General features: G+C 37.7%; 1 protein-coding gene across 1 annotated transcript in view; it reads left to right on the top strand.

Annotated features, from left to right (window-relative positions):
- LOC137281886 (importin-5-like) overlaps window positions 1-15,017 on the top strand; it is a 53,124-nt gene that overhangs the window by 24,852 nt on the left and 13,255 nt on the right. Inside the window, exons 10-21 of the mRNA XM_067813575.1 lie at window positions 6,391-6,497; window positions 6,700-6,824; window positions 7,153-7,242; window positions 7,684-7,857; window positions 8,203-8,303; window positions 9,016-9,133; window positions 9,838-9,921; window positions 10,274-10,406; window positions 10,930-10,991; window positions 11,712-11,868; window positions 12,699-12,871; window positions 14,519-14,630. Coding sequence (XP_067669676.1) covers window positions 6,391-6,497; window positions 6,700-6,824; window positions 7,153-7,242; window positions 7,684-7,857; window positions 8,203-8,303; window positions 9,016-9,133; window positions 9,838-9,921; window positions 10,274-10,406; window positions 10,930-10,991; window positions 11,712-11,868; window positions 12,699-12,871; window positions 14,519-14,630 — 1,436 coding nt within the window. The remainder of the gene's footprint in view (window positions 1-6,390; window positions 6,498-6,699; window positions 6,825-7,152; window positions 7,243-7,683; window positions 7,858-8,202; window positions 8,304-9,015; window positions 9,134-9,837; window positions 9,922-10,273; window positions 10,407-10,929; window positions 10,992-11,711; window positions 11,869-12,698; window positions 12,872-14,518; window positions 14,631-15,017) is intronic.

Genomic DNA, 15,017 nt, shown 5'->3' with positions numbered 1-15,017 from the left:
TGACACTGAATATACCTAAACATATAACAGAATAAACTTCTTGTGTGCGTCAGGAATTTCGTGTCTTGCATCCACAAAGTAACAAATGCTGTCTGCCATCATTGATGTCACTAGTCCTTTAATCCAACAAATATGCAGTTGTCAGAACACTCCAGTAAGACCTTTTCTCCTAGTAAAAGATACTGCAACCTGAGACCAATTAAACTAAAATGTTCAGATTACATCTCTTTAATAGATATGGTAGGATAGGTAGGATTTCCTTTTTTTAAACCTTTTTTTTAGAAGTAAGGTACAAACTAATAACACATTTATCGATGTATAATTAATTATTCAATCCAGCGTGCAGTCATCGTGTCAACTTCCTCTGTCAGTATGTCCGATGTCTTGCAGTGCTGAGGGAAAAAACAGTCATATCCGACAATGACTTTATGTACTTCTCACATGCATTGACCGCTATTCTCTAATGAGATTAAAATATTGACATGATACTTCCAGTTGCTTTCTGGTTTGCACGTCACACTGAAGGCTCAGTATAGATTCCCCACATGGGTACAATGTGTGAAGCCCATATGATTTCTTGTCTCTCCTGTTGCTATAATGCTGGAATATTGCTAAAAATTAAAAACTAAAATCAAAGTCACTCAGCATTTGAAATAATTGCCAGCACCGAGGCCCAGCCCCAGTTTTTATTGTACCAAGCCTGCAGTTTCAAATACTTACAGGCTATTAGTGGCCATGTACATCATCTGTCCAATAATGTATTTCTTTATTAACATTCAGGAATCATCTGTGATCCATTATGATAGCTTACAGTTTCACTTCTTGGTATTTCAGTGCTTTGTGCATAGGAATGTCAACACCAGGCTTTAACAAATGAAAACTTCTCTCTGCAGGATAGGCTTGGCTAACTGATTTTGTAGAAACAGTGAGAGACTGTGCGGTGTAGTCTATTTTGGCTTGTTGGTTTGACAATATGGGCCTGCAGATTAAATTCAGGATTTTGAAAACCTGTTGGGTGCAGGCCGTGATGACCAACTGCTAAATGAAAGTATTGCAAACACTTACTCTCTCCAGTTCAGCCACATTTACTTTTTTTCAGTGCTTTCAGTGTTGATGATGATATATCATAGAGCCTTTATTTTCTGAACATATTGATGCTTAATGATAGGACTGAGACATGAAAGCATGATATTAAGTGTCTATCTTGAACACAGAGGTCGGGGGTCTGGTTATTAACAGCCCCAGGTTTATTGTCAGGTTGTTTAGATGAATCCTGTAGATTTAGTTACAGGGACTAGCACATCCCTCCACTTGACCCTTTTTACTGAAGTACTTTTCACCCTCCCCAAAATTGAAATGAAAATAAAAGCCAGGAGATATATACTTACGGAAACAAACACAGTAAAGTAGTGTTGAAGTAGTCTCTTTGAATAACTGACAAGAAACTTGAAACCCAGATCAGGTAAACAGTTAAAACAAACTCAATGAAGCTGCGAGTTTGCAACAACCATTTTAAGTCACAAAATTGACCTCAATATTCAATAAGAATAACATCAATTACTAAACTTTGGATTGTCACACATACTGTTGATGTATGGACAGTTTTTGATTGTTACCATCAGTTATTTCTAATCCGGAACTCAACAATTGCAGTCCATAGATAGTTTGATGCATTATTACAGCCCTAATATTCAGGTCTGTAGTGTAATCAACACATGTTCAGACCGGGGAGTGAAAATGTAAAGTCATCCCTCTACTTTTGTTTGATGAGAATTGATTCATTACATAAGTAGTGTTGCAGAAATGTAGATGCTGAAATAAATGTTTACTTCAGTTCATTTATAATATCATACATTATTAAGATATTTGTTGTCAAAAGGTTGTCAAAATATTTTTTTTCCCACAGCGCAAAGCATTCAAATAGTGTGGTAATTTTTCATAGTAAAATTTAGTTCACATGAGGTTCAGAAAATCTAGCTTGGCCACAACTGTTACAAGTTTTCCAAAAAGTATTATGATTGTCATGACTAGACTGTTTCTCCTTATTGTTAGTGATGCTTCTCATCAGCGCACATGGCTTGTCACTGCATCCATGCTGGAGACATCACCTGTTGTAGTTAACAAGAACACAAATCTGAGTAGCATTGTTAGCATTGCTATTAGTGTATATTTCAATGTATAATAAGGTAATGTTTTTGGAATGTTTTGTTATTTGTTCAGTTTTGTTCATTTACACTGAAATTGTTCATTTTGAAGCAGTTTACTTAGAAATTTCATGTACTTCCACTGTTAGGAATAATTTACTTAGCAAGTCTTTTTCTTTCTTCTCTCATGTTTTCTGAACCACACCATGTCAAAAAAAGAAGTAACGAACGTAAAATTGACACTGAATATACCTAAACATATAACAGAATAAACTTCTTGTGTGCGTCAGGAATTTCGTGTCTTGCATCCACAAAGTAACAAATGCTGTCTGCCATCATTGATGTCACTAGTCCTTTAATCCAACAAATATGCAGTTGTCAGAACACTCCAGTAAGACCTTTTCTCCTAGTAAAAGATACTGCAACCTGAGACCAATTAAACTAAAATGTTCAGATTACATCTCTTTAATAGATATGGTAGGATAGGTAGGATTTCCTTTTTTTAAACCTTTTTTTTAGAAGTAAGGTACAAACTAATAACACATTTATCGATGTATAATTAATTATTCAATCCAGCGTGCAGTCATCGTGTCAACTTCCTCTGTCAGTATGTCCGATGTCTTGCAGTGCTGAGGGAAAAAACAGTCATATCCGACAATGATTTTATGCACTTCTCACATGCATTGACCGCTATTCTCTAATGAGATTAAAATATTGACATGATACTTCCAGTTGCTTTCTGGTTTGCTCGTCACACTGAAGGCTCAGTATAGATTCCCCACATGGGTACAATGTGTGAAGCCCATATGATTTCTTGTCTCTCCTGTTGCTATAATGCTGGAATATTGCTAAAAATTAAAAACTAAAATCAAAGTCACTCAGCATTTGAAATAATTGCCAGCACCGAGGCCCAGCCCCAGTTTTTATTGTACCAAGCCTGCAGTTTCAAATACTTACAGGCTATTAGTGGCCATGTACATCATCTGTCCAATAATGTATTTCTTTATTAACATTCAGGAATCATCTGTGATCCATTATGATAGCTTACAGTTTCACTTCTTGGTATTTCAGTGCTTTGTGCATAGGAATGTCAACACCAGGCTTTAACAAATGAAAACTTCTCTCTGCAGGATAGGCTTGGCTAACTGATTTTGTAGAAACAGTGAGAGACTGTGCGGTGTAGTCTATTTTGGCTTGTTGGTTTGACAATATGGGCCTGCAGATTAAATTCAGGATTTTGAAAACCTGTTGGGTGCAGGCCGTGATGACCAACTGCTAAATGAAAGTATTGCAAACACTTACTCTCTCCAGTTCAGCCACATTTACTTTTTTTCAGTGCTTTCAGTGTTGATGATGATATATCATAGAGCCTTTATTTTCTGAACATATTGATGCTTAATGATAGGACTGAGACATGAAAGCATGATATTAAGTGTCTATCTTGAACACAGAGGTCGGGGGTCTGGTTATTAACAGCCCCAGGTTTATTGTCAGGTTGTTTAGATGAATCCTGTAGATTTAGTTACAGGGACTAGCACATCCCTCCACTTGACCCTTTTTACTGAAGTACTTTTCACCCTCCCCAAAATTGAAATGAAAATAAAAGCCAGGAGATATATACTTACGGAAACAAACACAGTAAAGTAGTGTTGAAGTAGTCTCTTTGAATAACTGACAAGAAACTTGAAACCCAGATCAGGTAAACAGTTAAAACAAACTCAATGAAGCTGCGAGTTTGCAACAACCATTTTAAGTCACAAAATTGACCTCAATATTCAATAAGAATAACATCAATTACTAAACTTTGGATTGTCACACATACTGTTGATGTATGGACAGTTTTTGATTGTTACCATCAGTTATTTCTAATCCGGAACTCAACAATTGCAGTCCATAGATAGTTTGATGCATTATTACAGCCCTAATATTCAGGTCTGTAGTGTAATCAACACATGTTCAGACCGGGGAGTGAAAATGTAAAGTCATCCCTCTACTTTTGTTTGATGAGAATTGATTCATTACATAAGTAGTGTTGCAGAAATGTAGATGCTGAAATAAATGTTTACTTCAGTTCATTTATAATATCATACATTATTAAGATATTTGTTGTCAAAAGGTTGTCAAAATATTTTTTTTCCCACAGCGCAAAGCATTCAAATAGTGTGGTAATTTTTCATAGTAAAATTTAGTTCACATGAGGTTCAGAAAATCTAGCTTGGCCACAACTGTTACAAGTTTTCCAAAAAGTATTATGATTGTCATGACTAGACTGTTTTTCCTTATTGTTAGTGATGCTTCTCATCAGCGCACATGGCTTGTCACTGCATCCATGCTGGAGACATCACCTGTTGTAGTTAACAAGAACACAAATCTGAGTAGCATTGTTAGCATTGCTATTAGTGTATATTTCAATGTATAATAAGGTAATGTTTTTGGAATGTTTTGTTATTTGTTCAGTTTTGTTCATTTACACTGTAATTGTTCATTTTGAAGCAGTTTACTTAGAAATTTCATGTACTTCCACTGTTAGGAATAATTTACTTAGCAAGTCTTTTTCTTTCTTCTCTCATGTTTTCTGAACCACACCATGTCAAAAAAAGAAGTAACGAACGTAAAATTGACACTGAATATACCTAAACATATAACAGAATAAACTTCTTGTGTGCGTCAGGAATTTCGTGTCTTGCATCCACAAAGTAACAAATGCTGTCTGCCATCATTGATGTCACTAGTCCTTTAATCCAACACATATGCAGTTGTCAGAACACTCCAGTAAGACCTTTTCTCCTAGTAAAAGATACTGCAACCTGAGACCAATTAAACTAAAATGTTCAGATTACATCTCTTTAAAAGATATGGTAGGATAGGTAGGATTTCCTTTTTTTAAACCTTTTTTTCAGAAGTAAGGTACAAACTAATAACACATTTATCGATGTATAATTAATTATTCAATCCAGCGTGCAGTCATCGTGTCAACTTCCTCTGTCAGTATGTCCGATGTCTTGCTGTGCTGAGGGAAAAAACAGTCATATCCGACAATGATTTTATGCACTTCTCACATGCATTGACCGCTATTCTCTAATGAGATTAAAATATTGACATGATACTTCCAGTTGCTTTCTGGTTTGCTCGTCACACTGAAGGCTCAGTATAGATTCCCCACATGGGTACAATGTGTGAAGCCCATATGATTTCTTGTCTCTCCTGTTGCTATAATGCTGGAATATTGCTAAAAATTAAAAACTAAAATCAAAGTCACTCAGCATTTGAAATAATTGCCAGCACCAAGGCCCAGCCCCAGTTTTTATTGTACCAAGCCTGCAGTTTCAAATTCTTACAGGCTAGTAGTGGCCATGTACATCATCTGTCCAATAATGTATTTCTTTATTAACATTCAGGAATCATCTATGATCCATTATGATAGCTTACAGTTTCACTTCTTGGTATTTCAGTGCTTTGTGCATAGGAATGTCAACACCAGGCTTTAACAAATGAAAACTTCTCTCTGCAGGATAGGCTTGGCTAACTGATTTTGTAGAAACAGTGAGAGACTGTGCGGTGTAGTCTATTTTGGCTTGTTGGTTTGACAATATGGGCCTGCAGATTAAATTCAGGATTTTGAAAACCTGTTGGGTGCAGGCCGTGATGACCAACTAGCTGCTAAATGAAAGTATTGCAAACACTTACTCTCTCCAGTTCAGCCACATTTACTTTTTTTCAGTGCTTTCAGTGTTGATGATGATATATCATAGAGCCTTTATTTTCTGAACATATTGATGCTTAATGATAGGACTGAGACATGAAAGCATGATATTAAGTGTCTATCTTGAACGCAGAGGTCGGGGGTCTGGTTATTAACAGCCCCAGGTTTATTGTCAGGTTGTTTAGATGAATCCTGTAGATTTAGTTACAGGGACTAGCACATCCCTCCACTTGACCCTTTTTACTGAAGTACTTTTCACCCTCCCCAAAATTGAAATGAAAATAAAAGCCAGGAGATATATACTTACAGAAACAAACACAGTAAAGTACAAGAGTATTCTTTTCCAGGTTCCTTCACAAGCTATGTATTGGACTGAGAGCAAAATTCTGGAAACCAAGGAACACTTGTACTTTTGTGCGTTACTTTATTTGTTTCAATGAGTAGATCACCAGAGCAATTATCTATTAATGTGCCATGTCAAAAGTTTTGATTGTTTCTACTTCATTGCTGACAGTCTGGTGTAACTCTTGTGGTTTATTCCAGCAATGCTATAGCGGGTGAGAGTGCTCTGGACAGACTGGCATGTGCCCTGGGAGGGAAGACAATGCTGCCACACATCGTCACAAACATCTCACAGATGATGGCACATGGTAAGTGATTGAGAACAATGAGAAGAAACTTTCATTCCTCATTTAAAATTACTCTCTTCTTTTCTTTTTTTCCATGTTCTTCAGCACAGTCTCAAGAGAATTCTTGCACAATGCAAAAACAATTTATTGACATCAGAAATGAGGTCAAATGACTTGCACATCACCTTTATGCGTAGTTGTAATCGGATTTTTTGCTTTGCAGAGGACTGGCGGTACCGTCATGCTGCGCTGATGGCGATATCTGCATGTGCTGAGGGATGTCACTTACAGATGGAAACAATGTTGGGCAGCATCATGGATGCTGTCATGCCACAAACCAAGGACCCGGTGTGTAATCAGATGATACAGTTGTCAGTTTTTGTACAACATGCCACAATTTGGTGTTTGAGTTAAGTCCATTCTGTGTACCAGGAACATGTGTTTGTTTGAATCCTCCAATTCTTACTGGTTTTATGAAAGTGGTAAACATCAGAGACCTCCATCACTTTTATGCTCATTTAGCTGACATGCATTGATGTAACTTGATTACTGTTAAGCCTGACACACTCATTTAAATTTATGTTACTGTCCCAGTAATATCATCCATGCGCACAGTTGTTGCATACCTAGAATATTGCTTTGTGCAACCACAAACATTGTTTCATCTTTGTTTCAGCATCCTAGGGTGAGATACGCTGCATGTAATGCCATTGGGCAGTTGTGTACAGACTTTGGGCCAACATTTCAGAAAAAGTTCCATCAGAGGGTAAGGATATATGAATGCTTCAAACATTTTTATTTTTCAGGTATTTTAACATCATATAAATATATCAAGTTTCAGCAGTGACGAAATGATCAGAGTGTAATAACCAAGTGAACATAATTTGTGATAGTCATGGGACAGTCCCTTGTATTCAGTGCTGAAATCAGATTGGTTGGTTCATTAATTGTCCTTTCATCCCAATTATTGCTTGAAATATCAGCCACAATTTTGTCTTATCTATCTTATGAATTGAACGCAAAAGTAAAGATCATGAATGTATATTTTTTTAAATTTTTTTAAATTATTGAGCAGAATGATATAGTTGTCTCATTATTTACTGTGGCATCCAAAAATTTTTACCCTGGAAGATGTAGTGTTGATTCATCATAGTTACTGTGAACTTGATTGACAGGCACATAATGGTGAAATATTGTTGTTATGCAGATAGTATCAGAGCTGCTCCAGATCATGGATGATGAGGCCAACCCTCGTGTGCAGGCGCACGGTGCTGCTGCCCTCGTCAACTTCAGCGAAGACTGTCCTAAGCATATACTTGTCACGTACCTTGATGTCATTGTAAATAAGCTGGAACAGGTTCTCAACAGCAAGCTGAAGGAAGTAAGTAAGGATGGTGTGATAGTCACTGTGCACTCAGTGATTTTTACTTGGGTCCATTTTTGAAAAACTAAGCTTCTTTGCCTTACATTGAAATTAAATTTCTTTGCCTTAAAGTGAAAACCATTGTTTTGAACATGTGTTTACTACTGTTAGAGGTAGATGTTGAAGCGTTTTAATGAATATTGTTCAGAGGTGAATTTTTTCTGAGGATGGTACACTTTCTTAGCCAACAAAGAATAAATGTGTTGAGCAAGAGGTTGTAAGTGGACACTTCAGGCAAGGCTGTGTAACTGTTTGGAGATAGTATTTGTACATGTAATCAGCATGGTTTTGCATTTGTTTTAGCTGTTGGAAAAGGGTACGAAGCTTGTACTAGAACAAGTTGTCACAACGCTAGCATCTGTGGCAGACACTGCAGAGGAGAAGTTCCTACAGTATTATGATAGGTGAGAAGATCAGTGTTGACCATCAACTTGACATATCTAGTATTTATTATATAAACCTTCTAACTGTTGACCATCAACTTGACGTATCTAGAATTTATTATATAAACCTTCTAAATGTTGACCATCAACTTGACATATCTAGTATTTATTATATAAACCTTCTAACTGTTGACCATCAACTTGACGTATCTAGAATTTATTATATAAACCTTCTAAATGTTGACCATCAACTTGACATATCTAGTATTTATTATATAAACCTTCTAAATGTTGACCATCAACTTGACGTATCTAGAATTTATTATCTGAACCTTCTAAATGTTGACCATCAACTTGACGTATCTAGCATTTATTATCCGGACCTTCTAAATGTTGACAGTCAACTTGACGTATCTAGAATTTATTATCTGAACCATCTAATTGAGAATGTGTGAAGCTTGTATCTGTTGCAGATATTAAGATATGCTTTTTTCAGGGAAAATACAACTACTAAGAGCTGTATAATATTCGTTATAGTATTATTATTTGCCTATACAGAATAAAGAAGTATATCCATAAAAACAAGTCCTCATTCTTCATGGTCTTCAGGCTTCTTTTATTCATTGGTGGCATTGTGACTTAGTCATTCAAACTTCATCAGTGGTGAAACTGATTGTGGAAAAGGCCTCATGTAGGAAGCGTATGATAATGTAATGTTTCCATGTTTCTGCAGGTTTATGCCATGTTTGAAGTATATCGTTCAGAATGCCACAACGACTGAGCTACGGTTACTACGAGGGAAAACCATTGAGTGCATCAGTCTTATAGGGCTGGCTGTTGGAAGAGAGAGGGTGAGTGGTTTATCAAGAACTGACTTACTGGCAAGCAAGGATAAGTTGGGTGGCGCACAGAATGCTTTTACGAGAATTAGGGGGTGAACAGCAACGAGCAAACCCATTTGGTTTGTGAAAGGGAGAGCAGATGTAAGCTAGTACACATGCAGTGCATGATGATGAAATTCATTCCTTGTGTAGCTGTACATGCCTTGCTCATAAGACTCACATGATCAGTGTAGTAAGTCAGTAACATTAGGACTACACTTGACAACCTTGGGCCCCTTCGCTCCCAGTGGCAAGCACCAGTGTTTGACAGTCATACATGCTAATATGGGTCAGTTGTCAGTCAGTGCTCAACTTATCCTTGTTTACTAGTAATTGGTTGAGTCCAGGGGACTGGTATAAATCTTATTTCAATGTCCCTCAGAGTTTTTGGGTGGTTCTGCTGTAGCAAAAGGAGAATGTTCCATCTTTTAACATTTTCCATTTGTTTTCAGTTGTTCCAAACTTTAGGCATTGAGATCTGGTTTAGAATTATACGTAACCTTCCTTCAGGACTCTTGCCATGATGTTTTAATAGTCTTCATGGTTCAATTGTCTTGTAACAATTACATTCATCCATGCTGTCAACAGGTTTTTACAAGACCAGGTTTTCCAGCTGATTGCTTGATTTGAATACAAATAATACTGTTGATGTAATGTGTGTTTGTGTTTTTCAGTTTATGCAGGACTGTAATGATGTGATGCAGCTGCTGTTGAAGACACAAATGGACCAGGAGGAAATGGCGGACGATGACCCACAGGTGAGGATTTATCTCCCTTGCATCACTCGCTTCCTTATACTTGACGGTGTGTTTTCATATCCCATCTATGTGGATTGATACTTCTGATGCCTGCATTGTCTTGTCCCGACTCAATTATTTACAGGCTGCCATTATACGGCTGGAATATTGCTAAGTTGCAGCATTGTACAAGAAGCAAAAAAAAAACAGGACTTTTGTTATCCACAATTCTACATAAAGCTTAAGTGATTAACTGTAAGGATTGTTGATCAGATGCTGGTAGTGTTCTGTTCACCTGAAATTTCTTGTATCATATAATAGCCAAGCAAGTTTTAAATGAAAGAGGCAAGTTCATTTGTGTTTATTTTTTCAGATATCGTACATGATCTCAGCATGGGCAAGAATGTGTAAGATACTAGGGAAGGATTTCCAGCAGTATCTACCACTTGTGATGGGGCCAGTGCTCAAGGCAGCCTCTCTTAAGCCAGAGGTTGCAGTTGTTGATAGTATGTAACATTGTCTCTTATTCAGGCTTAGCATTGTAGCTTAGTGCTTGAAGCATTCACTCGTCATGCCGAAGACCTGGGTTTGATTTCCCACATGGGTACAATGTATGAAGCCCATTTCTTGTGTCCCCTGCCATGATACTGTTGGAGTATAGCTAAAAGCTGAATAGATTACTCACTCAGTCTTAGTATCAAGTGCATGTTACATTAGCATCCATGATGTACAGATAACAGTGCCAGTGCAACCATCCAGTTCACAGTTTCGCCAGTACTTTGAAAAATGCCGCAAATGACAAAAATAAAGTTCCACTCATGCCATACTTTCAATCAAATATTTCTTTGACCTGTCCTTTCAAAATTGAAGGGGTGTGCAGTTGCTTTTGACATCATCACAACTAGTGATGTGAAATATTAAGAGAAGTGTATGTGTGTTCTGTGACAAATAAAATTAGCTGTTTTAATGAGGCAGAAATTAGTGTTGGAATGAGCCTTCCTTTAGAAATGATGGCGTCCTGTGTTTCAGGTGAAGATATGAAGGCCATGGAGAATGACTCAGACTGGCAGTTTGTTACACTTGGGGATCAGGTGAGATGAACTTTTATTTCTCACCCATTGACGGTACTGCAGTATAATATTTTTGCTGCAATATTGCACCAGTGTAATACTGTTTGACGTATGACATCAAAATGGTTCAAAGTTGTGATTTCACAATGCTAATGTCACTGTCGCAATTTTACTAGACCCTGCTTGACTCACGGAAAGCTGAGAGTCCTCGCGCTGTAGGCAATTTTGCAATTTAGGTTTGTCCTCATAGGCAACTGAATACATTTGTTGATAGACATAACCTGACACCATTGATAGTTGTTCATGATATCAGTCACTGGTTTGCCGGGTCCAGGCTAGGCTACAGTCGAGAATATCAGACAACAACACATACTGTGACCTCACTATCTGAATAGTCTTGTAAGAGGGACTGTGGGGTAGCCTCATGGCTAAAGTCTCCTCTTATCATGCTGAAGAGCTGGGTTTAATTCCCACATAGGTACAGTGTGTGGAGCCCATTTCTGGTGTCTCCTGGCATGATAGTGCTTGTATATTGCTTAAAACTAAACTCACTCACTCACTGATAGTGCTTGTATATTGCTTAAAACTAAACTCACTCACTGCACTTGTAAGACATTAACATGTGTGACTTCGTGACAGTGATTGCATGTCATAGTCATGCTGCTTTCAGTTGCTGGTTTTTACATGGCTGTCTTGAATCTGATAACATGTGAATTCAGTTCCACATGAATTCTCTTGCAGCAAAGTTTTGGTATTCGGACGGCGGGTCTGGAGGAGAAGGCAACAGCCTGTCAGATGTTGGTGTGCTATGCACGGGAGCTGGATGAGGCATTCGCTCCATACACAGAGGAAGTTGTCAAGACGCTAGTACCACTTCTAAAGTTCTACTTTCACGATGGTATCCTTCACCACCGTGTTGGAAATAGCATCTGCCAAGCAGCCCGTTTCTTGCTAGTTATATAGCAGGCCTTGAACAATATTTTATAGTAGTATTTTTAATACGTTTTCCAAGGTTATATATTTGAGTCTGTCAATGACTACGAGAAATATTTCAAAAGTAATTAACAAACTGAGGTAGCTAGACAACATCTGTCTAGTTCAAGATCAGTCAAACCCTAACTTGCACATATCAGATCCTATATTTAATACAGGGCTGGTTACATGTTGACAGGGCCAGCAACATTTTTCACTTACCAGCCTTGTTGGCTTCCTGGGTTTTATAGGAGTTTGATTTCAGGCACATTAATCTTGTCAGCTATCTTTGCTTTCATTGTCACTGATGATACATCATAGAGCCAATGTTGTCTGAACATATTGATGCTTAATGATAGGACTGAGACATGAAAGCTTGATTTTAAATGTCAACACAGAAGCTCCCACATCACATCATCCCCCGGATACCAGGTGTGAGAGTTTTTGGTCGTTCTGTTGATGTTCTACATGTATCACCTTTGGTAGTCAGTGCTTTAATTAATTTAATGTACCCATATACTCAGTGTTGTACCCTGCTGCCATAGCCTTGTGCCACACACTTTAGATCAATTTAATAGACTTAATGATTAGTACTGTTTACCTCAGGGTAAGTGTTGGGGCCTGATTGGAAGTTCACAAACTGATGATGCATGATCCTAAAGGCAGATCCATCAAGTTTTATACCCAAGATATCTGAGATCACATTAACATGAACCGTTAAGGATTGTGTTGTGATATGTATCCTTAGCTTGTAAGATGTTCGGATTGCTGCATCAGAGAGTCTGCCGTTTCTGATTGGATGTGCCAGTATCCGTGGACCAGAATACCTTGCCCAGATGTGGGACTTTATTTGTCCCAACTTGCTGAAAGCTATTGAGATTGAACCCGAGCAAACAGTACTGCCTGAGCATCTCAACTCTTTAGCAAAGGTTAGTAGTTGGAGAATATTGATCTGCAAATAATGTAGAAAACAACCAATGAGCCACAAAGATTATGGGTTGTCAGTCCTCTGTGAATGAGTTGTGTTGCAGCGTTAAGAGATTTACTAATTTGTAAGTACTTGGAGGTTATTTTGTATATTAAGTACTTTTAATTTTGGAAGGTGAAATAGGAAGTAAATTTCACGGAAGACTGCCTTTTGACGCCATAAAGAGTGAATGATTTTATATGTTTCTTGTGGCACTGTTTGGGGATTTCTTCAAGAGATCAATGAGCTTTTTGAATGACTGAAATGCATATGCTCAAATATTACACACTATCATTCTTACATTCTGAGTTTTCTGAGACAGTGCTCTGACTATTTGAGTATGTCGGAAATGTTTGGGAAATAGAAATTCTTTCATTGTCAGTGATGATACATCATAGAGCCAATGTTGTCTGATCATATTGATGCTTAATGATAGGACTGAGACATGAAAGCACATCTTGGAATTATACAATACACCAAATTCATTCATGTACATTATTTAGAAACGTAGACTTAATTCAATACCTCACTGACAGTTTTTTGTTTGGTTTTTTGTTTTGTTTGGTTTGATTTTTTGTTTGGGGGGGGTTAATGTCAACACAATTGTGCTTAGTTTGCATTTGCAGGAAGATGCACACATTTTTGGGGTAGAAAGTTAATATAGGCATTTCACCGTGCAAAATACCTCTGCAGAGCACACAGTATGCTGTGTAATTTGCATGAGGTGTGGATAACAGCTTGCCATTTGCTGGGTTAAAAGTAATGAATATGCTAGAGACAAATTCCTTGTCACCTAGTATTTCAATTTAGTATTTCAACCCAAATGGAAAAGCACAAAACAATGGTTCTCATAAGTTCCAAAAGTTTAAGAATGGCAATGTTTTGTGTTTTTCCTATTTGGCCATATGTGTGGAAAATAATATCATTCACAGGAACCTTCATTCACAAATATTCATTGGTTTCCTAAATCTCTGGCTGTCTTTGCAGTGTTTGCTGAAAGGTAATCATCTGTTCTGTGCAATGTCATAAGTCTTAGATTTGTAGAGGATAATTAAACAGTGATGGAAATTTATGTCTGCTTTCATTGTCAGTGATGACATATCATGGAGCCTATTTTCTCTGAAGATATTTTGAGGCTTTATGATAGGACTGAAATATGAAAACCCAATGGACCAGTTAGCAGTTATTTTGCAAAGCCTTAACTATGTTCAGACTGCTGTTTAGAATTGTAACATGTAGAAATGTGTCTCCAGCTATGCGACGTACGTTGCTTTCTTTCAGATTCTGTTTTTGCATATTTTCCAAAAACACATTTCATGGAGACTGAAATGGAAGTTAAATTGGGTGCCAAGGCATGATATACATTGAAATGGAACAAGTGAAACTTTTTTTATCATTCTCTGGCGGCATGGCTGACATGGTCCATTTAATGAACAATGGGATACACTTGACCAAGTCAACTGGTTCAAAACCCTGTTTTTTTCACTCCATCAAAATGTTTATTGCTGAATCTCATCAATACATGGGCATGGCCATTTTGAATGCCTATGTACTTTGCAAGAAATACTGTTTTAGTGATTTATTGTGAGATGGATCTCATCTATTTTAGTGTGTGGAGAAGCTGGGCAAGGGTTGTTTGACAGATGAGTACATGAAACAGCTGGTGCAGTCTATAGACAAACTGCTGAAGGACCACTCGTCACGACAGGAGGAGAGACAAGGTGAGGTCTCAGGTTATTGTGACCTGTGCAGGATGATTTCTGATGCTCAACTCCTTGACAGGAACTAGTTGACACTCAGCTCACTTTTACATCCCTTGGTGCCCATGAAGATCTGGGATAGAATATGTCTTCAGCAATCCATGCTTGCCACAAAAGGCAACTATGCTTGTAAGAGGCAAGTAACAGGATCTTATAGTGAGGCTTACTTACTTTGTTGATACGTCATTGGTTCCCAGTTTCCAGACGAATGATCATATCATTGATCACTGGATTTTCTGGTCCAGACTCGATTATTTACAGGTAGCCATCATATAGCTGGAATATTGCTGTGTGCAGCTTAAACTCACTCACTCACTCACTCGCTCGCTCATGGAGATGTGTGGTGGT

This window comes from Haliotis asinina, chromosome 4 (assembly GCF_037392515.1).
Source record: "Haliotis asinina isolate JCU_RB_2024 chromosome 4, JCU_Hal_asi_v2, whole genome shotgun sequence".
In the NCBI taxonomy this organism is placed as follows: domain Eukaryota; kingdom Metazoa; phylum Mollusca; class Gastropoda; order Lepetellida; family Haliotidae; genus Haliotis; species Haliotis asinina.
The sequence above is the reverse complement of the archived record's forward strand: the minus strand, read 5'-3'. Positions and strand labels throughout refer to the sequence as shown.